At 49.1% G+C, this 23719-nt stretch overlaps 2 protein-coding genes across 3 annotated transcripts in view; both read left to right on the top strand.

The window, feature by feature from the left end:
* Cfap57 (cilia and flagella associated protein 57) overlaps positions 1-11282 on the top strand; it is a 68509-nt gene extending 57227 nt beyond the window's left edge. The window contains exons 21-22 of the mRNA XM_052177180.1: positions 3469-3601; positions 10918-11282. Of these exons, the coding sequence (XP_052033140.1) occupies positions 3469-3601; positions 10918-11132 (348 nt within the window). The 3' untranslated portion in view covers positions 11133-11282. The remainder of the gene's footprint in view (positions 1-3468; positions 3602-10917) is intronic.
* Positions 11283-19029: 7747 nt separating this feature from the next.
* Tmem125 (transmembrane protein 125) lies at positions 19030-22712 on the top strand. Of its 2 annotated transcripts, none has more exons than XM_052175640.1 (3): positions 19030-19116; positions 20300-20458; positions 20675-22712. In XM_052175640.1, the coding sequence occupies exon 3, from the start codon at positions 20805-20807 to the stop codon at positions 21453-21455; it is 651 nt and encodes a 216-aa protein (XP_052031600.1). In that variant the 5' UTR covers positions 19030-19116; positions 20300-20458; positions 20675-20804; the 3' UTR covers positions 21456-22712. The 2 variants fall into 2 exon arrangements, with proteins under 2 accessions (XP_052031600.1, XP_052031599.1); XM_052175639.1 differs by lacking the exon at positions 19030-19116 and adding an exon at positions 19824-20029.
* The last annotated feature ends 1007 nt before the right edge of the window (positions 22713-23719 follow it).

The following is a 23719-nucleotide window of genomic DNA, read 5'->3' as shown; positions in this document are numbered from 1 at the left end:
ACCCACAGCTTATGACTCTCTGTAACTCTAGTCCCAGGGGAACCAATGTTGGGATCCAATGTTCTGATCTGGCTTCCTCAGGCACCTAGCATGCCCATGAGACACAGATGTATACAGGCAAAACACCCATACACATAACATAATAAAGGGGGGGGGGAAGATGGGGTCATAGTCCAGGGGCTCATCATGGAGGTGTCAAAAAAAAACTGGCAGTGGGCAGGCACTAACAGGCACTCACACCACAGGGTACCAGGAACCTGAAATCCCAATCACAGGGTTGTGGCTGGTGAGAGGCTAGAGAGAACCTGTTATTCTTAGCATCTTTTTTTTTTTTTTAAGATTTATTTATTATATGTAAGTACACTGTAGCTGTCTCCAGACACACCAAAAGAGGGTGTCAGATCTCATTACAGGTGGTTGTGAGCCACCAAGTGGTTGCTGGGACTTGAACTCAGGGCCTAAGCAAGAGCAGTCAGTGCTCTTAACCACTGAGCCATCCCTCCAGCCTGTTAGCATTCCAGGGCTTGGCCTCGAGTTACTCCACTAGTAGAAGGGGACTGCCAGACAGCTGAGACATCACAGTGGGAGACCCGGCTCAGCTCAGACACAGAACTGATGGGGCTCACTGACACAGTCAGTGGTCGGAAGTGCCTAGGAGAGAAAGGACCCTGACAGGACTGGAAAGGCGCCCCCAGCCCCAGCATTCTTCCTTTATTGAACGAGGCAGAAGTGAAGCTAAACAAAGCCAGCTAAGAGAGGTTAAAAAAAAAAGTGCCCCCCACCCTGCAAAGCCCCAGGCCCGTGAGCATGCCCAGGAGTTCTCTGTGGCTCTCAAAAGACCCTGTCCTCTGCCTCCGTGCCCACAAATATTTACTGAGCACACCTCACATGCAGAGTGATGACCTAGGTCTCGAAGCAATCACATTCTGATATAAAGCCAGCATGGAAAAGATCCAGGGGAGACTGGCAAAGAATTTTACTAGACAGCATCTGGAAAGGAAATATGAGTGACCCGTCGCCAGGGCCTGGGTAGGCTTTAAAAAAAAAAAAAAAGTAAAGCATTAGATGGGGAAACCCCTCTAATGAGCCCGGCCTGGAGAATAAGGACCAGCAGTGGGCACTGGGCACAACTTCCAGCGTGGAGGGACCCTTACAGAGGAGTGTTGAGATGTAGTATATGCTGATACTCTAAGGGTCTAGGTCCATGCTGAGACTGAGAAGCTCTGGGGAGGGGGGATCTCTGGGCTATCTCCAGCAGTCCCTGCTTTCCCAAGGGTTCCACAGGTGCTTCCTCACAGCAGAGGAGGGCTTGTCGTCCTGGCTCTGGCCTAGCACCTCCACCCATACGTGCTCCAGTGTGGTCCTAACAGCGCCATCCTACATAGACCGAGCCTGGAGACAGTCACTGCCACTCAGAAAAGCAGAGACTTGGGCTGGGGAAATGACTCCGTAGGTGAAGCGCTTGTTGTGCAAGTGTGCAGACCTCAGTTCTGCTCCCCTGCACCCACATGAAAAGTCGCTGTGACTGTGTGTGCCTGTAACCTCAGTGCTGAGGGCAGAAGAGGCTGGAGAATAGCTTTGGTGCACACTAGCCTAGCTCTAGGGCACAGTGAGAGACTGTCTCAGCAGGACACCTGATGTCCCCCTCTGGCCTCCATGCCCTCATAGACGTGCACATACGTGTAACACACACACAGACACACACACACACACATACATGCATGCACAGGTCCAATCACTCCATACCTACAGGGATAGGGACTCTTCCTTGGTGATATCTGAGGAGGACTCTTGTGCAGAAGTGTGAAGTGGAAGACAGAGATTTGAGGAGCAAGAAATTAGAAAAAAGGAGACTCACCCCCAATCCCATATCAGCCATGCCATACTTCTGTCCTCTTGTCCTGCTGTCCCAGGCCCTGAACAGTCTTTTCTCTCTTCTTTGCTCAGTCCTTTAAGCCTCAGCCCTGGCGTCAACTCCTAAGAGTCCATCTGTCATTCAGACTTTCCATGTGTCTTCGTTCTTCACATCAGCAAACCAGAGCAACACAAACATGTCCCCACCCCAACTGCACTGCAAAGTCCCCAAGAGCAGGGACCAGATCTTACTCTCCTTCTCTTTCTAAACTCTTCTCTCTTACACTACATCCTGACTGCAGTTTTCCCTCCCTCCTCCCCTCCCAGTCACTCTCCCACCATTCCCTCCCTTCTCCCCCAGATCAGCTCCTCCTCCATTTCCCTCCAGAAAAGAGCAGGCCTCCCAGGCATATCCACCAAACACACAGCCTAACAAGTTACACTCAGACCAGGCACAAACCTAAGGCTGGACAAGGCAACCCCGTAGGAGGAAAAGGGTTCCAAGAGCAGGCAAAGAGTCAGAGTCAGCCCCACTCCCTCTGTCTACTTTTCTATATACCCCAGAACCCAAGGGCAAGGTGGGGGAGAAAGGGTTTATTTGGCTTACGTTCCATATCACTGTTTATCATCAAAGGAAGTCAGGCCAGACACCCAAACAGGGCAGGAACCCGGAGACAGGAGCTGATGCAGAGGTCGTGGAGGGATGCTGCTGACCGACTTGCTCTGCATGATTTGCTCAGCCTGCTTTCTTATTGGCTCAAGACCCCCTATCCAGGGCTGGTACAACCTTACAAGCAGATCTTATGAAGGCCTTTTCTCAACTGAAGTTCTGTCCCTTCAGAAAACTCTAACTTATGTCAAGTTGACCTAAAACTAGCAAGCACGGGTACCTAGTAAAGACTTATTAAATAGACGGATATCAGGCAATCACAAATAGGTAAACTCCAGTGGGCATGGCAGATGTTAAAGAGCTGCTTGCTTGTCTGTGTTGCTCACTAAAGAGCGTGATGCTGAGGGCAAGAGTTAGTTGTTGTACCTGTGAACTTAACAGACCTCCTTTAGTTTAACCAAACCAATGGGGGTATGAGAACAGGATAGCACAGTGCTTAAGAGGGTTGTTGAGGTTAGCATCCTGACTCTGCTACTTGCTAACTGTGTGACTCAGGCCACTTACATAACCTCTCTGGTGCCTCAGTTTCCTTTTCTGTAAAACTATGGTTATAGGGTCAGGGGGTCTAATTCAGTGGTAGAGCAATGCTTAGCATTCATAAGGCCCTGGGTTCAATTTCCAGAACCATCACCAAATGATAGTAATAGCCTCTCTAAGGGCTGCCATGCTTGTGCACATTAAAGCAAATTCAAACTGCCCAGGGAAGCAGTTGTGGATGTTTGAAAGGGCACAGATGGGTAGGGAACGTGCCAAGGCTGCCTGAATCAAGTTAGCTGGTACCTTGAAAGGCTTGGCAATGAGCAGAACAGAGGCTACTGCTGGGTGCAGGATCCAAAGGGCTAACCCCTAGGTCCAGACCCCTGGGTTCTTAAGCCCAGGAGGGATCACCCTGCACCCACAGAGCACCTGGCTTCATACTCACTGGCTTCCCTTCTGTTTTAAAGGAAAATGTCTCTCTGATCAAAGAAATTAATGAGCTCCGCAGGGAGCTGAAGTTAACCCGCTCCCAAATCTATGACCTTGAATCGGCCCTGAAAGTATCCAAGAAAACTCGACCACAAGAAGTTCCAGAGTCAGGTAATACCTCTGGGGGGTTGAGCACCGAGACCAAGGCCCAGTGACAGCCATGAGCAGGTCTTCCTTTGACTTCCTTCAGTACAGAGTCTCATCCACCCATGGAGCCTCTCCAGGGCACACACCAGCTCTCCAGAGGATCTGAGGAACTGCCTGCTCTCTCTCTCTCTCTCTCTCTCTCTCTCTCTGCCTCTCTGTCACTGATAAGGCCCTAGGCTCCTGTCTGTAATCCTCCATGTTAGCTACAATTCAGAATTCAGAATCTTGCAGGTTTTAGAAAGGTGCACGCTGTATATTATGTAACATCCCAGGAGGTCTGGGGCAAGTGCCCTAAAATCAAACATGTTAGTACTCTGCAGTGACTTGTGCATATTCAAACCAGGGTTCCCAATTGATTTAAAAACATGTTCCATTTTTAAATATCTCTCTCCCTCTCCCTCTCCCTCTCCCTCTCCCTCTCCCTCTCCCTCTCCCTCTCCCTCTCCCCCCCTCTCTCTCCCTCTCTCTCTCTCTCTCCCTCTCTCCCTCCCTCCCTCCCTCCGCATTTTAGAATTATGGGTAAGGGACATGTACAATTAAAATGAAGACAAAACGATGAGAAACTATTAAAGAGAGGGAGAAATTACATAAGAAATGTTCAGGAAGTTGGTGACCCAGATGACACATTAAAGTGCCTCTGAACATCTGGTAGCCAAGGCAAAAAGGGAAATAGAGAAGTGCGATATCCCCACACCCATTGGGAGACAGAGGCAGGAGCATTGCCATGAGCTCAAGGCCGGGCCTCCAGGGTGAGACCCTGTCTCGAAAACAGGGTAGTTTACATAATTGCCATCGCATGGCCTAAAGAAGTGGTTTGACTTGTTTGCTTTTTCTCTGGAGCATAAACTTTTCTCGGCACTAGAGTCCATGAGAAATGTAGCACACAGCTCTCTAAGAAAGGAATGTTGACCGACAGCCTCCAGTCCCCACAGGCTCTGTGGCAATAAACACCCTCTGTCATCTTCATACCTGAAAATCAGTACAAACCAAGAACATAAGGCATCTCTATGAAGGGTAAGCCAGCAAGGCTGACACACCCTGTCTTCTGATGGTTGCTATTCAGGAACAAAGACTTGATGCACTGGAGCGGCTCAGAGCAATGCCTTGGGATTCCAGATGCCACCGGAACTCTCTGGGCTATTTTTGCCATCTGTGTAGAGCCCTGTGCTACGTGACTATGTGCAGTCTATGATGAGCACCACATATGATTCTGGTGCCTTGTCCTCACAGCCTTCTTAGAGTAAGGGAACTGTCTGGTGTTCACACAATGATGAGTCTCAGTTCCCGGACCACATGCATCTCTGTTGTTAAGCATCATGTATATATGCATGTAGACAATTGTGTCAGGTTACGGTTAGAATGACAGGACCCAAAATCACCATCTTCAGTCCTCAACATGGACATGAAGACACAGAATCTTCTTAAAGCACGAGCTGTAGATTTCCCAGAGATGAGGCCACCTTCTTTTAGGTCATCCGGGGTAGGAGTAGGGAAGGATAAAGCTCAGATATTCCTGTCAACAACTGCAAAACTTCCCTTAAAATGTTACAAACCTGGCATGGTGGTGTACACCTTTAATTCTAGCTCTCAGGAGGCTGAGGCAGGTAGACCTCTGTGAGTTCAAGGTCAAACCTGGTCTATATAGTGAGTTCCAGGAAAGTCAGGGCTACATAACAATACCCTGCCTCATGAGAGGGAGAGACAGAGACAGAGACAGAGACAGAGACAGGCAGAGAGAGACAGAGAGAGGAGAAAGGGATGATGGGAGAAAAGAAAGCCTGACACGAGTGTCACTGGGTATAATGTTGTAACATAGTCTCAGCATTTGGCAGGGTGAAAACAGAAGTATAACCCCAGCGCAGGGGTAAGTGGAGAAAGGGAATCAAGAAGATCCCAGAGACTTGCAGGCTACCAGCCTGGCTGAAAACAACCATCCCCAGGCCCAGGGAGAGACCTTCCTCAAGGGGTAAGATGTGGAGATCGAGAGGGAGATATGGGATGTCCTCCTGGGACCAATCCATGTGCACCTGTGTACACACCAAGGAAGAGCGGGGGAGGGGAAGAGAAAGGATAAAAGGAGAGGAGAGGAGAGAAGAGAAGCAGGGAGAAAATACTACAGACTTGCCAAAGCATTTGGAAAAGTTCTTAGTTGAACCCCCCCCCCCTACACACACACACACACACACACACACCACTCACACCACAAGCTTTTTGAAAACAAACCAATCATATCCATCATCTGCTACAGCTTTATTCAAGGGGCACTCGCTGTGACATTTGGTGACAAGGAATGTCAGTCGTTGACCTCGGTTGTGCAAAACCAAAGTCTGACCTTGGATTCTGAAATGTGCATCCGCCCCCTTCCCAAGACAAGTCAATGCAAACTACACATTCTTCTTGTTGCATAGGGACCTGGCCCATTTGGCTAGTGTTTAAGAATCCTTTGAAGAAGAGAGCTTGTCCGTTCCCTAACCACTACTTTAATTTTAACAACATTTTTATTGTTTTCAATTTTGCAAGACAATTAACTAACAGATCTAGCAGATATACCTGCTTGTTTTCCAATTACTAAAACCACATCACTAGAACTTACAACCAAGGCTGGCTGTTCAAAGCCAACTAAAAGGGCATAAATAATCTGTGAGAACAGAGGGAGCCCCAAAGGAAATAAGAGACCCAGGAAACTAAATCCTAAACTGAAAATAAAGAAATAAGAAAAGACCCAACATGTGCTAAACCCTCAAAAGTGTTGAGCTGTAGGATAAAGCCAACAGACTATGAAAGGTCAGACTGTTAAAATGAGAGGGTGGAGCCGGGCAGTGGTGGCGCACGCCTGTAATCCCAGCACTCTGGGAGGCAGAGGCAGGTGTATTTCTGAGTTCGAGGCCAGCCTGGTCTACAGAGTGAGTTCCAGGACAGCCAGGGCTACACAGAGAAACCCTGTCTCAAAAAAAAAAAAAAAAAAAAAAAAAAAACCAAATCCAAAAAACCAAAAAAAAAAAAATAATAAAATAAAAATAAAAATAAAAAATAAAAAGATTTGGTGGACCCACAAGATAATAAAAGGACTGGATCTTCAGGGCCTGCATGGCAGAAGGAGAGAATTGCCCTCTGACCTCTCTGTGTGGCAGCATACATGGGACCACACATACACACTCAGCATGAACACAAGCACACATGCACACGTGCATGCACACATGTGTTCACATGCACACACATTCAGACACATGTTCACACATAGGTGCACATGTGTTCACATGCATAGAGATGGATTCCCTGAAGCTGTACAAGAATTCAACATATACATACATGTGACACACATGAAGAAATATATGAGTAAAATATAATAAAAAGATTAGATGTTCTATATGTTTAAGGAAATAAAAGAAGGAATTTGAATTTTTATTTTTTATTTTATTACTACTACCACCACTACCACTACTACTACTGTTAGTCTGTTCAGACAGAGTTTCCTTGTGTAGCTGGCTCTCCAGGAACTCACTCTTTAGATTAGGCTGGCTGTGAGCTCAGAGATCCGCCTGACTCTGCCTCTGCCTCCCAAGTGCTAAGATTAAAGGTTTGACTGCCACCACAGCCACCAGCTCCCAGCTTGAATTTTTTTGAATTATGTATTTTTTATTTTATGGGCATTGATATTTTGCCTTCATGTATGTCTATGGGAGGGTGTTGAATCCTGGAGTTAAAAAACAGCTGTGAGCTGCAATAGGGGTGCTAGGTATTAAACCCAGGTCCTCTAAAAGAGCAGTCAGTGCTCTTAACTGCTGAGCAATCTCTCCAGCCCTTGAATTTTTTTTTTAAAGCAAGAGTCTTCTAAAATATTAGACAACTTATATTTTAAAACCACAAATAATTAAACTAGTAGAAGTGAGAACTGTAATTATTATAATTAGAATCTCAGTGAACTAATGGAGCCCTCTGGAAAATACGCGCATCTGAAGGCAGACTCGATGAACTAAAGAATGAAGCCGGTGGTAGGCCGGTTTCAGCCAGACAAAACAGCCAGGGTGGCTGGAGTAAGCAGGCAGCTGCCTGTGTGGACTCTGAGGAAGAAGGAGTCACCACAAGGAGTAACTGAGAGTTCCCAGAATGGATGAGAGATGGTGACTATCCGATCCAGGAATCCTAACGGCTCCCAAAGGGTAATTAACAGCAAGCCTACATCAAAACCACAGAACACAGAAGAGCAGAAGTCACGGGAAGTCGGGGACAAGAGCAAGGACTCACACAGCCAACAACAGTGACAGGTTATCCTCAGTGGCAACAGTGAGAGCCAGCGCTGGTGACACGGTCCCTTCAGGGTGATAAAGCTTGGTGGCTACCCACTAGACACACATCACCAGGGAAAAGATCTCTTTAAAATGGAGCTAAAAGAAAACAAAGTTGACAAAAATTGAACTTTGTCCCCCAACAAAACCTTCTTAAAAATAATTTTTAAAGATTGTCCACTAGGAAGAAAATGACCCCAGAGGTAAGTGTGCTGGCAAGGAGATGCAGTGGATCAAGGGGACAGGTGTGGCTTAGCACAGGGAAGACAAAGGCTGACCTGTGGATCCAAACAGCAGTTCAGAAGAACCAGGATGCTGGGCAGAAGCATCAAAGCCAGAGCTCTGGAACCAACAGGAGCACCAATGTGTGTGTGTGTGTGTGTGTGTGTGTGTGTGTCTGTCTGTCTGTCTGATTGTTTTACAACAGGAGAACCAGTGTGAGTGTGTGTGTGTGTGTGCATACAAGCATGCGCTTTCAGGGACTCTCCTGTCTCAACTCCCATCTCCCTGTAGGAGTTTTGAGATCACCCACAATATATACATAATATATAATATATTATACTATATAATATATACATACATAATATATGCATATATAGCATATATGTGTATATTATATACATATATACACATGTCATATATACATTATATACATGTATATATTATATATTATTTGTATATACATAATATATGCATATATTATCTATATCTATATATACATAATACACATAATATATCATACATATGATATGCCATATGAAATATATGATATATCATACATATGATATGTATTATATACATATATTTATAATATCATATATATGTGTGTGTATGTGTATATATATATATATATATATATTACATTGTGCTTCATGTGCATTCTGGAGTTTCTAACTCAGCCTCCCTGCTTTGTATTCTTTTTTTTCTTTTTTTCTTTCTTTTTTTTTCCCCCCTTTGGTTTTGCAAGACAGGATTTCTCTGTATAGCCCTGGCTGTCCTAAAATTCACTCTGTAGACCAGGCTGGCCTTGAACTCAGAAATACACCTGCCCCTGCCTCCCAAGTGCTGGGATTAAAGGCGTGTACCACCACTGCCCGGCGGCATTCTTTATGTTATATAAGCATATTAAACTTTTAAAGCCTAGAGGGATGATAGAAAGGAAGGCAGAGAGAAAGAAAGAGAAATCTCCCAAACCAACAGAGGGAAAATAGACCAAATTGGGGGGGGGGGGGAGATTAAAGAAAAGAAATATGAGCTGGGCAGTGGTGGCGCAAGCCTGTGATCCCAGCACTTGGGAGGCAGAGGGAGGTGGATTTCTGAGTTCGAGGCCAGCCTGGTCTACAGAGTGAGTTCCAGAACAGCCAGGGCTACACAGAGAAACCCTGTCTGGGGGTGGGGGGCGTGGGGGGGTGTCGGATCCAGGGCAGTTGTTTCCAGAAAGTACAGGAAGATGAAAGGTTGATATTTGGGGGGAAGGGGGGACTAATAAAAGATGGTGAGCATGGGACTGCAGGAAAGGACTTGTAGAAGTAAAGGCAGAAAGAGGAGGGGCCAGACTCTCCAAGGAAGAAGGGCAAGATAAGCCGACTGCTCCTTAAATGATGGCCCCATCACACTAATTATAGGCCAAGGCGAGGCTGACCACTGGCCACAGCTGACTGTAGAAATGCCTTCTCCCTTCACCTCCAATATCTATGCTTTTCTAGTTTTTCCTTTAGAGCCACAGGAAAGGGCTGGCTGTAGGAAGGAGAGACAGGTGAAACCATTTGTTAAGACTGATGGAGAGAGAATTTAAGTCAGAGTCCAGGTGTGCCGCTGTGGGGACGGAAAGTTTGTGGGCTGTGCAGCAGCCTAAACAGTCAGCTGCGGAAGAGGCAGTGGCTCTTACCTGCTACTTTCCTCAGGAGCACACAGCAGGTCAGACACGGATAGAGAGACCCTGAAGGGTTGGACTGTCCCAAGTACAGGCTGGGCAGGATAGATGAAATGGAAGAACAAATCAATTAGAAAACGGGGGCGAGAGGTTGCCAAGAAAATGAAGGGGGGTAGGAAGACTCCTGGTGGATATAAGTGGCCAGAGAAGACTGAATTTAGAGCCCACCTCATGGGTAGATAGGAGGGAATTTGAGAAAGAAGCAGTCTCGTCTTGATTACTAAGTACAAACAGTGATATAGTCTGTGGTCAGACTGGCGCCCTGGCACGGGACATGCGCAGCAGAGACACCCCTGGGTCCTGAAGAAAGAGGGGCAGGTGGCACAGCATGGAAACCAGCATTCCTGCTTGGAATCCATCCCTCTGAGGCCCAGGCCTGACAAAAGCCACAGACTCTGTGCATGCCAGGGTGGTGGCAAACCCCAAGACAGGGAAGATGCCAAGATCGGAAAGGTTCAGGAAGCATTAGCAGACGCCACACAGAGAACGGAGAAGAGTCTGGATCCAGAAGCATCATCTTTACTGTTGGGAACCAGAGAGCTTGGCTCAACACCCCCAGCTGAGCTTTTTGCACAGGTTTCTTGAGAGCAAAACATCCAGTGGCTTAGCTTGATTCCTGCCTTCCTGCCTGGTGTGGTACGGACTTCCCAGGTGCCTGACTATGACTATAATTGTTTTCTCTTGTTCCTTCCCTGGCCTCTAGTATATATATTGCTAGTCTCTCAGTAAAGCTTTGGCATTCTCCTTGCAGAATGACCCGTGTCTGTGTTTTTTGTTAATCCCCCAGGCCTAGGCCCGATACTCGGTACTGTGGTAGCATGGTAAGCGCGGGCGCTGTCACTTTACCAGAGAACCGGTAGCTGGGACTCCAGCATCATCCATCCCCTGGGGAGTTACAAGTGACATCAGGAGGCACTGGGCAGGCTAACTTACCACTTGGAGTGACTGGAAGCAGCTGCCTGTTCTCTCTCGCTCTGGGATGCTCTGGAGGTGTTTGGAGCGGGTGGGGACTTCAGTAGTTCAGTAAAGAGGCCGCAGTGATCCTGGTTTGTCCCTTCCAGTGCTCAGCAAGGACATAGTCCGCACCAGTTCTACTATGAGGCTGAACGAACAGGAGGAAACTGGGAGAATCATCGAGATGCAACGCCTAGAAATCCGCCGCCTCAGAGACCAGATCCAGGAGCAGGAGCAGGTCCCAGGCTTCCACACCATCGCCGGCGTCCGGCTTCCTTCCCTCATCGACTCCGAAGTGGATTTTGAAGTGCACACCAAGTGACCTCCGGTGAGCCATTTCCAGTCACAGCCAGAAGCACGGGAGGCACCGTGTGTCTGCCTCTCACTGAGCCAGACTCCTACCCGAGACCCACTGACCTCTTTCATCCTGGAAGGCTGGAGGCAGGGTCAGAATAAAGGTGTTTGCTCACAACCTTGTCTGGCTTCTGCTTAGGGCTGGGGCACACAGGAAAGCCAGGAGGGAGTGCCTGAGGGCCCTGGGGGGGAGGGGCTGTGGGTTCTCCAAAGCTGCTGTTGTTTGTTCCTGAGTGCGAATTGGGCAGCCTGTACTGCAGAGATTGGCAGGACCCAGGGCCAGCTTTTTACTGTGGGTCTGGGATGAGGACAAGGCTACCTGCTCGCATCTTAAGTAGCTCACCAGTTGCTTCCCTCCTGGCTCTCAAGCAGGGTCTCCTCCGGTTCCTTCTTCCTTGTGAAACATAATGAGGGACTCCCTGTCCTTCCTCTGTCTTCACATCCGTGTCTCCGTGACCTTGCCTGGTTCCTCCTTTTCTGGGGACACTTTATACTTTTCTCTCCAGTAATGCATCCGGGTCTTATCCCAGGAGCCTAGCCACACAAGGGAAGAGACTCTTTTATGCAATAATGAGCAAGGGAGTGTAGCACAAATGTCCCTGGCTTTTGCTTGCAGAGAACAGATCTCTATATAGGTATTTAAAGCCTAAGTCCTTCCTGGCCCTTAGTCCCCCTCTGGCCACATGAAGCCTACCATCTCCCAGGCTCAAGTTTCCCTCAGACTGCTTTGCCAACACTGTAGCCACTGCCCTGGGTGTTTTCACAGCCAGACCAGAAACTCTGCTGTCCTATTTCCAAAATGGAAGGTACACGGCAAAGACTAGAAAGGACTCTGGGAATGAGGGGTGTCCTTGGGGGCTCTGTCTCCTCTGATGACTTCCTCACCCAGCCCACACCCTATCACCAAACCAGTGTGGCAGCCATCCTGTCCCTTGCCCACTGGTGGCTTGGTGGCTTGGCCCAGGAAGATGGCTGAGTGAAGGGAGAGAAGTGAACTCTTCTGACTTCAGGACTGGTTAGCCAATCCAATGGAAAGGAAGCACAACCTGGAGAGGAGAAATGTTCAGGGAAAATGGAGCTCTGAGGAGCGGAGGCAAATTCACTGGGGTTGTCATTCAAATGGCACGCACATCACCGGGGAAGGTGCTTGATCAAGACATCACTTTTCCTCCTGCAGGATGGCTTGGGAGTGACTGGCACGAAGTCACGTAGGTGGGGCCATGACTGTGACTCTGCTGCCCAGTGGCCTCCAAAGCCTGTGTTTTCGTGTACTGTCCTGGAGAGGGGCCTGTACAAACACCGCGGGCTACGGGAGTTGGAGGGTATAAAAGAATGTGACTCCCAGAGAATCTAAACAAGAAGCAGGGCACAGGCTTATGCTTAAGCTTTATGTGGCTGCTGTCCAGCAGATAAAGAGAAGACACAAGTAGCTGAGAGTAAAAAAGACTCCCACACCACCCCCACGCCACCCCCACCCTCAGCTAGTACCTGGGCCAGTGGCTTGTTTTCTCAGCTGCAGAGAGAGGAACATAGCTTCAGAATGTGAGGCTAGAAACTGGGTCATGTTTAGCTCTCACATCCTGCCGTCCACGCTCCTACACCTGCTTGGGCGATCCTGGCTCTCTGGCTACTATATCTCAGACCTCCCTCCACTTTGCCTGTGACTTCATGGGGAGGTAGAAGGCATGACAATCACCTTGTCTTTGAGGTCTCTTCGGCTGGTTAACCCTCATTGGTAGATTGACTCTAGCAGCCATGCCCTATCCCCCATCCCCCACAGCGGCTGTAGAAGCCGAGCCAGTCACCCACTGGTACATGAATGAACTCAGTTCTTGCTCTTCGGGTTGTTGTCCATCATCGAGCTCTGGGGACTCAATGAGTATGGCGGCTGGTGACCTTGGGAGAAGGTGAGAGCCTTCAGATTCTTTCTCTGTGCCTCTGATATCCACTGTGCATGTCTAACCCCCCTCCCATTGTTCTAGAATTTCAGCATCAGTTTTGGCCAGACAGTATAAACTGCTCAGATCTCAGATGTTCCTCCTCTGCCCTCCTGTTCTTTTAACACGAAAGACTCCACAGTCCCAGTCTTGGCATCAATGTCCGCCTTCCTCCACTATTTCCAGAAAGCATGACCAACTATTGTGCATGAACCAGCTGTTCCCAAAAGGGATTTGAAAGGCACAGGCAATCCTGGATATGATCATTTGGCCATTTTATATAATAAAGTACCACCCCATTACAATTACTGCTCAGATTCAGAAAGACAAGTGACATCTCAGGACCAGGAGTGGGGTTCATCCTCCCTGAGCCTCCCAAGACCATCAAAGAGTCAAGACAGAAGTTATGCTCTGTTTATGTCTGAAATGCAGGCAGATTCTCCTGAGTGGAGCCACACTGGGAGCATTCCCATAAGGATATAACCTTGCTGTGTACCAGGCAGCAAGCGGGGCCAGCGTTACTGATTACCTGCTGGTAGGTTTACAAGAACTGTATTTATTGCTCATCTAGTAGGTGTCACATGATAGAAGAGGGCTAGAACACTCTAGGCACACATACTAGTATATTAATGTAACTTAAAATTGGAACTATGCATTCTAGCACAGGGCTACAGGTGCCCTTCTTCGGCTATGACTCCAGACAGCATCCCACAGGCTTTCTTTTAGCTGAGAGGCACCCGGTCCTCAAGAAGGATCTGATCCAGGACCTGGGACATAGCTGAAGCCCATCCCCTCTCTTGTCAAGGACCCCCTGTGCAGAGAGGCACCCCATCATGATTTCAGCTGGCAGAAAGGCACTTTAATACAGCTCCTCAGAAGCCCCAAACAAAAATGAAATCTCCAGCCCCATCTTGTTTTGGGTTTTTGGTTTTAAGGTTTGCCTGCTGTGTGAGTGTGAGGGCACATACTCCTACTCTCTCAAATGCATGCCCATGGGTGAGTGCAGGTGCCCACGGAATCCAGAAGAGGGCATCAGATCCTCTGGAACTGAAGTTGAAGGTGTTTTTGAGACTTCTGTACGGGACTATCTGCTGAGATAAACTATCACGATCTTCATGAGTTCAGTTGTGTCCACTTAAAAAAAAGTCATCACAGCTGGGATTGTTGACTGTTGACCTTCCCTGTGGGGCCAGAGTGTCATATGACCCTCGCTGAGGAGCCAGATGAACCTCCCAACCAGGTGTATACAATTCTGGCCTAATTAAGTGGACTTGGGGGTGAGTGGATAGCATTTAGTGTATGTAGGTCGAAGGACTAGAGAGAACAATTTCATCTATGCATCCATGGGGGAACTGTCATGTATTCTGTGTGCAGACCTTCCAGTGTGACCGCTTTAAAGCCACCCACACTCCCACCAATGACCTCCATTGTGCTTCGAGGCAGCCTAATAAACTCTTTGGTTTCCCAGAATGAATGATGGTGAAATTGTACCTCAGCTTGTCATGGGACCTTAGGAAAGAAGTAGACATGACTTCTCCCTCAGGGGAGGAATTTTAACATTAGAGCTGCTTGACATGTGTCTGGAGACTTGAACACAGGTCCTCTGCAAGAGCAGCAGGTGCTCTTAACCACTGAGCCATCATTCCCAGTCTTATATTACTCAGCGGGAGGCTTTGGGGCCTAGCTTGAGTTGGGAGCTTACCTCTGTTCAGTTACCTATAGATATATTGATGAATTATAATCCTAGAGTTCTTATCTGGAAAGAGGATGAGAATCCTAAATGGGACCTATGTCCCCCACAAATGTGTACCTAGAGGAATAGTCAGTCACCACACTAGGTATGGATCCACTGAGGCCCTGTGGCTACCCTGTGCTGTGTGTCCTTTCTTCTCCTAGCCTTTCCTACCAGATGACAGGAACATTAGTTCCCAGATTACTCCTGTGTCCCATGCACAATACTTAGTTCACAGAAGGGAACAATCATTTTTTGCTGAATGAGTAGATTCCACCATTTAATGTCCCTCATAACCACTTACTAAGCCATGCTATCCCCACTTTACAGATGTGATCCTGATCTACCAAGCCTGTCAACAAACATGATGTAAGCTAGAGTCATTTTAGAAGAGGGAGCCTCAGTTGAGAGAATACCTTCACCAGAGTGGCCTGTAGAGGAGTCTACAAAGGACTTTTCATGATTGATGATGTCAGAAGGCCCAGCACTTTGTAACTCCATCCCTGGCTAGTGGTCTTAAGTGTACCAGACACTCCATACCACCTGCTGTGTATATCTCTGTACTAATTATGTGTGCCCTTACAGGAGGGCTTGTGTATATAGGCCAAAGAAGACTAATAAAGGGGGATGTGTGGGTATCCACCAGAGAAGACTGCTCAGACATGTGTTTAAGCCAATAGACTACACTAGGAGTTCAGGATCCCAGTGTAGGCCTGAGCCTTTCTCAGGATGAGCTTTTATGCGCAAAAACGGTGTCCTGGGTTGACATCCTTCAGTTAACAAGAACAGTCAGCCAGAAACAGAACTACAGAAGCCAGAAAGCAAGATTAGTACACTCAGAGACTTTCCCAGAATTGTGGACTTCGACGGATTAGGCCTTTGTTTTCATTTTGACTGGTGATGCTGAGTTTTACAGCCTGAATGGTACTTCCGTAAGGTAGTCAGTTGTGCTGAGGTCAGGGGACCTATTAGAGGGGACTCAATCTATGAAGCTGTGGGAAAACCATCATCCTTACTGGGTAAAGACTTTCCAGTGCAGTCTTTCGGTGGGCAGCACCCACATTTAAGTAACTAACCCCTCACCTATGCTCAGGAAGTAATCCCAATAAACTCATTGCTTTCCCCAGAGTAAACTTTGGTGGAGTGGAATCAGAGACCTCAGGAGGAGAGATAGACATTGTCTACACCTTCCTCAGGGAATGGATTTTAAGAGCCAAAGGTGACATTTGAGCTCCTTCCTGAAGGGAAGGAATCATCCGGAAGGAAAGCAGAGGGAGCCACCAGCACACACAGGTTTTGAGGCAGTGGGAAAGTCAACAAAAAGACCCTCAAGGATCTTGAAGAACGCAAGCTGGCCCCAGGAGGGACTCGAGAAGGCAGCTGCATTACCATAACAGGCTCACTTGAGCCTCTGGCTGGGCACAGGGAAAGGTGGGCTCCAGCTCACGTGTTCTCCACTATGCACCCGCTCAGACCTACAGCTTCTCCTGCATACCCACTGCCACCTCTACCTCCTGGCCTTCCATTTCTGCCCATGTGAATGGCCCCACAGGCTCTGCTTTAGGGACAGATTTAACACTTTGAGCCACTGACTTTCCCAGTCAGTATTCAAACTGATGAAGCCTTAGACTCTGCTTCCTCCTCTACAGACTCCAAAAGGAAAAAGAGAAGAGAAGGGGATATTCAGGGATTCCCTGTACCAGCTTTGGTCTAGGACAGCTGGGCTAGCATGAGACTAGAGATTCCTAAGGACTGGGCTAGTAGAAGAGTTCAGATCGAATCCACCCACGCAAGCTCTGCCAGACCTTGGTTCTCCCAGGCCTGTTTCTTATAAAGGGGGCACATATACAATGCTTTTCAGAGCGGCAGGATGAATGCCCACTATGTCATCCAATGTCCCCTGCCCTGCACCAGTCAAGCAGCCCTAAAGTTTTCTTCAGGGCAAAGCTAGCCAGAGCTGTACTCTCCAGTCAGGTCATAGCCACAGGCAATGGGTACTCAGTGTGTAGCTAATTTGAACTGAGATACAGTTTGTATGTATAAGGAAAGACTTTCAAAGAGCTCATTAATACCTTCTATAGTAAAATACATGTTAGAATTCGAATACATGTGGTTTTGCAGCCCTGGGGATTATACCAGGTTCTGAGCAACCACTGGGCTACGTCCATAGCCCAGCAAACACATTCATTTTAATGTATTGGTTTTACCTGTTCTTTTGAAACAGGCCATTAGAAAGGCTTAAGTTATATAAATAAGAGGGACTCCCAGGAACTGAAGTGACAATCAGGGAGCCTGAGTGGGTCTGACCAAGGTCCTCTGCTTGTATATTACAGTTGCATAGTTCAGTGCTTGTGGGACTGCTAACAGTGGGAGTGGGGCGTCTCTGACTCTTTTGCCTGCTCTTGGGACCCTTTTCCTCCTACTGGGTTACCTCGTCCAGCCTTGATGTGAGGACTTGTGGCTACTCTTCTTGTAACTTCATGTTCAGTTGAGATCCCTGGGAGGCCTGCTCTTTTCTTTTTGTTTTTTGAAAAGAAATGAGAGAGGAGTAGATATGAGGGAGAGGGAGGGAAAGTCTCTGAGAGGAGGAGAGGAAGGGAAACTGCAGCTGAATTTGGATGTAATATATGAGGAAAGTGTAAAAAAAAATACATCACTAAACAGAAACACATACATACAAACCGCGCTGTTCCTGAGTTAGGAGGCACCGAGTCTTCCGCACAGAACAAAACGGGAAGCCAGGCCAGGCAGTTATTTTGTGAACTGATCTTGGGAAGATTACTTGTATTTCATTTTGTTGTTTTGGGGTTTTTGTTGTTGTTGTTGTTGGTGGTGGTGGTGGTGGTGGTGGTGGTTTGTTTGGTTTTGTAATACACATCAAAAGGAGAGAGAAGAAGAAAATACTAATGTATACTTCACAGAAGGGGTAGGACGGAAGACTCAGGACAGCCTTCACACCCTCCAGTGAGTCATCCTCTGCCCACTTGGGGCATGGTGTCTAGGGACAAGATTTGCTGCTCAGAAGCAGAGCCCTGAACCATACCCCTGTTCCACTTCAGGACACCCCTGTAGACACCCAGCATTGTCCAAATGCATCCCTGAGGCACTCAAGGACCACACAGTTGGGCCCCAACCCCCCGACCCGTCCTGGTTCCATCCCAAATGCTCAAAGGTCAAAATAGTCACACCCATCAGTTCACACTTTTATTTAGCCAGCCACTCAACATTTATCGATTACAGGTACAGGCTACCGAGTGCTGGCTGCTGAGACCATGGTGGTTAGTAAATGGGTCGCTACCCCTGAACTGGTTGGGTAGACACATCGGGGTCAGAGGTGAAAGCTAACTAAAGATCTGTCGTGGATGAATACAGAGGAAGCACAGGCCACGAGTGCAGTCGAATCGGCCAGGTCAGACGGGGCATCTTAGCTCAATGATTCAAGTTGGCCAGACTCAGGCAGAGAGAGGCCTGAGGTAGGTGGAGGACAGTCCGGCTGAAGGGCAAAGGCTTCCTTTGTCAAGGGATGTGAACCTTATCCAAATAGTGCTTGCTCTGGGAGCTCCAGCTGTCTACCCACCCATGGGGCAGGCTAACCCTGCCACCCACTTGAGGCCTCAAGGAAAATAAACGAAGGGCTTACTGGGGGAAAACCTAAGATGGCTCTGGAGCTAGGTTTGGGGTATCGCCGATCCTGGCTGAGGCTGACTTTAAGGCTAAGCTGGGTTTTGAGGGGCTAGACTGGGGCTGAGGGTACAATGGGATTCAGAACTAAAGTCCAGACTCAGCTGGAATGAGGAGTTGGAGCTGAGGCTTCAGGCCAGTTGGGGCCCCCTACTGGCTCTCCTCCTGCCTCAGCCTCTCAGGGTGCAAAGATTACAGGCCTGGGTTGTAATTAGGTGCAGGCTTGGCTGTAGATCTTCGTAAAGGTGGGTGCTGAAGGTAAGGTGAAGCTGGAGTTGGGGGGTGGGTTAGGACTCAGCCTGGGGCAGAGAGACAGCATTCCTCCTGCTGACCTAATCTGCATATTGTGTTTCAGACCTACCAGCAGCGGACAGAAGTCCCTCCCTTCCCAGGAATGTCTCAGCCCCACAGGAGGCACAGGGCCACGTCAGCCAATTGGCTCAGGCCCTGCCCTGGAAACAGCACCTGTTAATCCCCCCCCTCCTTCCAGCTCACCTGGGTGCAGGTTAGGCAGGTGAAGCGTCTCCCCGGAAACAGACCTAGCGCGCCCCACCTGCTGGGTCCTGCCTGCTCAAATCGGATTCAGCACAGCCAGGCTTCCCGTGAGTGCCCCACGCGCCCCACCCCCACTTTTATCACTGGTTCTACTACAGGGAACCTCCACCCATGTTGGGGTCGTTCCCCAGTAGACGGGGCCAGCACCTTTCAGACTAGCAAGCCACAGTCCTGAGAAACGCTGGGACACGCTCCGCCCACGGCCCCTCCCCCACCACCCGTGGGGGCGGGGCACCTACCCCACCCACATTGCTTGCCCGGCAGCCTCTGCAAAGGACAGAGCGGTCCCCACTCTGTCTCGTCGGAGTAAAAACTCTGTCTCAGCAGTGTGGACCATGTGGGTTCCGATTCACCCCGAGTCTCTCTGACTCAAAAAGTATGTTTTGAGCCCCTTTGCCCCATGGGAAGTCTGAAAGAAAGATGTTAGATGACTTCTCCCACTCCTCAGAATAAACTTCTCTGTCCTCACTTTTCAGCTGAAGCCTCTAAGAGGTGAGCTGGGGCTTCCCTGCCCCACTCTAGCCCGTCCTGGACTCGCAGCTGACACCTACTGGATCGGTCTCTCCCACTGCCGGAAGTTGAGTTCCTTGCCGGCAGTGCTAGCTTTATTTTTACCTGGTGTGAGTCATGCTGCCTGTCCTGTAGGGAACAGGTTAAAGGAGTAACACTGTTAAATCCCTCCCCACATTCCCACGGTGGGAAGGACTAGGCTGCAGTTCAAATCCTGAGTCCTCCTTTGCTGCCTTAGCGAACACGTGGAGCCTGTCTAGGAGGGGATGGACCAGTGGGGAGCAAGCAGGCAGGTCCTGGATGAGAGCTGAAGACAGGGCTGTTTAGAGGCAAGAGGCAGACCCTGGGCCTGGGACTGGCAACAGCAGAAGATGTTGAGGAGCCCCCGGAGGGGGCCGAGAGGGTGGCAGTAACATCGTGAGAAAGGAACACAGGAGGAACAGGTTTAGGGTAAGATGAGGAATTTGGGTTGGGCCCTGTTGCATCAGAGACTTTGGCTCAGGAGGAAGATCAGCACTGGAAAGAGACTTGGAGCACACAGCTTTTTTTTTTTTTTTTTTTTTTTGCCTGACCGAGATGGGGTGGGACTAGGGAAGAAAGGTGTTAGGGGTCATGTACTAACCCTCAGAAAAGGAAGAGTACAGCCCTATGAGAGAAGGGGCAGGGTTAGCCTGCTGCTGGTTCTAGAAGGGTTAAGTCACCAGCCTCCCTTCCCCATAGCTTCCCCCACCCAGGACCCAGCAGTGACAGCTGAGGCCATGTGAGTCTGGTCCTGAATGAGGCTTTATCTCTGACGGTTTGTCCCTGTCATCCACTGTGGCACCACCAGCTTCCTCCGACAGTCTGGAACAGACAACGGAGACAGCCTGAGCGAGAGAGGTGAGCAGGTGGGCAAGGGGACTCTCGGAAGGGGAGCTCTGTGGTGGAGGGAACTCTATTGGGGTCAGGGGAGGTGCTTTTCCCAAGGTGCATTGCTGGGGTTGCAGCTTTCAGTAGCAGGTCCTGGGGAAGATTCCTGAGGCCCTTCTCTGAAACTCCTAGGAGAGGCTCCGAGGGCCAGACAGGTGAGAAATAACATGTGATCCTGTCCCACAGGTGAGGATAGCCGTAGCGTGGACTGAGAAGAGCAGGCATCTGCCAGGCAGATGATGGAGGCACAGGGTCAGGATAAACACCCTCTGAACCCCAACATTGATCCTCCATCCTGACCCTGCCTGGCCAAGCCATGTCCCAACAAGCCTCAGTGGGCAGGGGGCTGCCCCCAGATGTGCTGGCAGAGCAGGTGGAACTATGGTGGTCCCAGCAGCCCCGGCGCTCCTTGCTCTGCTTCTCCGTGGCCGTGGTCCTTGTGGCCGGCTGTGGGGCAGGCGGCGTGGCGCTGCTGTCCTCCACCAGCAGCCGATCCGGCGAATGGCGACTAGCGGTGGGCACGGTGCTCTGCCTGCTGGCCCTGATGGTTCTGGTGAAACAGCTGATGAGCTCTGCCGTGCAGGATATGAACTGCATACGCCAGGCCCATCACGTGGCCTTGCTGCGCAGCGGTGGAGGGGCCGATGCTGTTGTTGTGTTGCTCAGTGGCTTTGTGCTGCTGGTCACTGGCCTGACCCTGGCTGGGCTGGCTGCTGCCCCAGCCCCAGCACGGCCACTAGCTGCCATGCTGTCTGTGGGCATTACCTTGGCTTCCTTGGGCTCAGTCTTGCTGCTGGGGTTGCTATTGTACCAGGTGGGTGTGAGTGGACACTGCCCCCAGATCTGTACAGAGGCATTCTCCACCCGAAATGGCCCTGGTAATAACAGCAGCATCTTTAGCATCTCAGGACGGTTGTCTTCTGGTCAGCGTCATGAGACCACCTCCAGCATTGCCAACCTCATCTGACAGAGATGGAGCCCTTCTTCTCATGACCTGCCTTAATATCCCCAGAACTTGTAGCGGACATGCACAGGTACATACATATATGTGTGTCCTGCTGCCACGGAATTGCATGATATGTGATTAGGAGCCCATGTGCACCCACATATCTATCCCATGAGAAGGTGAGTGATGCTTCCTTCAGGCTATCCATGGGCTGTCCATGCTCTCTGCCTGGTTCTGGGGTCTCTAGGCGATACTCATCTGGAGTCTCTGAAGACTTGACCCATATTTCCAAGATCCTACAACACTAGTCTTGCCCTATGACATCATCAAGGATCTCCACAGAGGTGACTGTTGCCTGTCCACGACTACACCAGTGATTGCTCTTCAGAGAGTGACTCTTGGCAAACTGAGGGAAACGTCTTCCGGATGAGATGGACCTGGACGGGGAAATGCCTTTGAGTTTGAAACCTAGCAGCCGGGGCCAGTGAGAGGTGACTCAGCCGCTCCTGCCTCAGTTTCTTAGGACAGCGTTGCTATTGATTCTTAGGATTAAATGCCTCTTGGGCAAGATGATTGGGCTCCTGGCAAATATTCAATTAAAAGGTGATTATAATGAAAAAGAAATAAATCATGAGGAAAAGGTGGCTGTAGTTGCTGTCTTCACCACGGCATCTCACCTCAGAGACCCTTAGCCCCAGCCCCACAGCCCACTCATCTCAGGCTATGGAGTCATGGCGTCTTCAGCCAGACCTGGGGTTTCTCTTCTCATGAGAGAAGGGGCAAGGGGCGAGAGAATTACACGGGTTTGGAAAGAAACCTACTGGTCTCTGGTCCCAAAGAGAGTGGGGAGCCAGTCCTTCACGCTTGTTCACTTGCAGTTCAAAGGGAGATTTAACCAGTGACTGTGTCTCTAGAAATGTGCCCCTGTCCTTGTGTATAGTCTGTCTTCTGTGAAACAAGAACAGCCTAAATTTGTGTGGCCATTGTTCTAGTTGGCCTGCTTCTGGGTTCCAGGCACTAAAGAGGTGTGACAGCCCTTCTGAGTAGTAAGTCACTTCCTGCTTGGAGTTGCCCTGGAAGGGCTCTCTTTTCCCTGTGGTATGTGTTTCCTTTCCAGGTGACAAGAACATAGGTTACAGCTTTGGCCACTTCCTGCTACACAAGGTGGAGATTATCTGAAGACATCAGAGACTCAGAGAGACAGCTGTCTCCTAAAAGACGCCGATACAGGAGAAACTTGTAGTAGTAAAATTGGTGCTATGAAGGATTTACTAATAAACTTGCTGGGGAAATGTTAAGTTACACAAAGCTAAATGCCTCTAATGGTTGGCGGAAGACTCGCAATCTAACCTTGCTGGCTAGAAACTGAGAAAATTCTGTACCACAACTGAAGTTTAGGCTTGCCGAGAAGATTCTTGCTTAGTTTATTCACTGATTGACCTCCAATTAGGCTCGTTTCCATAATAAAAGGAGACAATCCTGATTCACACTTAGCCATTAGGTCCATCCCCATAACAAAGCTGCCTCTAAGGGGCAGCTCAGAGTGGGCAGGGCCGGGTCACAATCACCACTTACTCCCAGCCTGCCATTAAGTCCCCGGTTCTCTCATCCCAAAAAGCAAACTTCTGCTGGGTGGGCAAAGATGAACCTGGCAGCAACTACAGACAGCAGAGCTGCAGGCTCTGATGAGGCAAAGTCGGCAGAGAGGACAAACATGCTTCCTGAAGAGATGCTGTGGGCTGGGGGACAAAGGGAAGGGAGGGGCTGCCAACTGAGAGGAGGACAAGGTGGGCAGAGCCAGGAGAGGAAACCAGCACATGCCCTAGAATGCCCAGACCGACAGACACCCTGAGTGTTCCGTGGAGTTTAGCCCTCCGCACATTCAAAATGGAATCACTGCTGTCTTAGCAATTCCTACATCTGGACTGAAGGTGCCTCTAGTCCCTCAGCATCTAAGTCAGAGGCCTCAGTGTGGTCCCCACACAGTGGTGGCTCTTTCACTGTCTCCTCTCCCACGGCCAATGACATCATCTCTGAGCACCCCCACAGGCACACTTGCCTGATAACACACATCTTTATTCTCTAGAAGGGAGACTCTTTGTCTTGGTCCTGATTATACAGCTGCTTCTATAGTGATTTTGTTCTTTTGTCTTCAAGACCAGTTTCTGTCACAGAGTTTCAGCCAGAGTGATCATGGTAAAAACAAAATTAAAATCTAGCTTAAAATCATTACCTTAAATTTTTTCCTAATATCGTATGGTCTCCTCTCAGCTCTGTGGACCAGC

This window comes from Apodemus sylvaticus, chromosome 3 (assembly GCF_947179515.1).
Source record: "Apodemus sylvaticus chromosome 3, mApoSyl1.1, whole genome shotgun sequence".
Lineage (NCBI taxonomy): Eukaryota > Metazoa > Chordata > Mammalia > Rodentia > Muridae > Apodemus > Apodemus sylvaticus.
Note: the sequence above shows the minus strand (reverse complement) of the source record. Positions and strands in the feature narration are given on the sequence as shown.

Coding starts and splice junctions, on each gene's coding strand:
- Tmem125 (XM_052175640.1), top strand. CDS start 20,805: ATGTCCCAACAAGCCTCAGTGGGCAGGGGGCTGCCCCCAGATGTGCTG.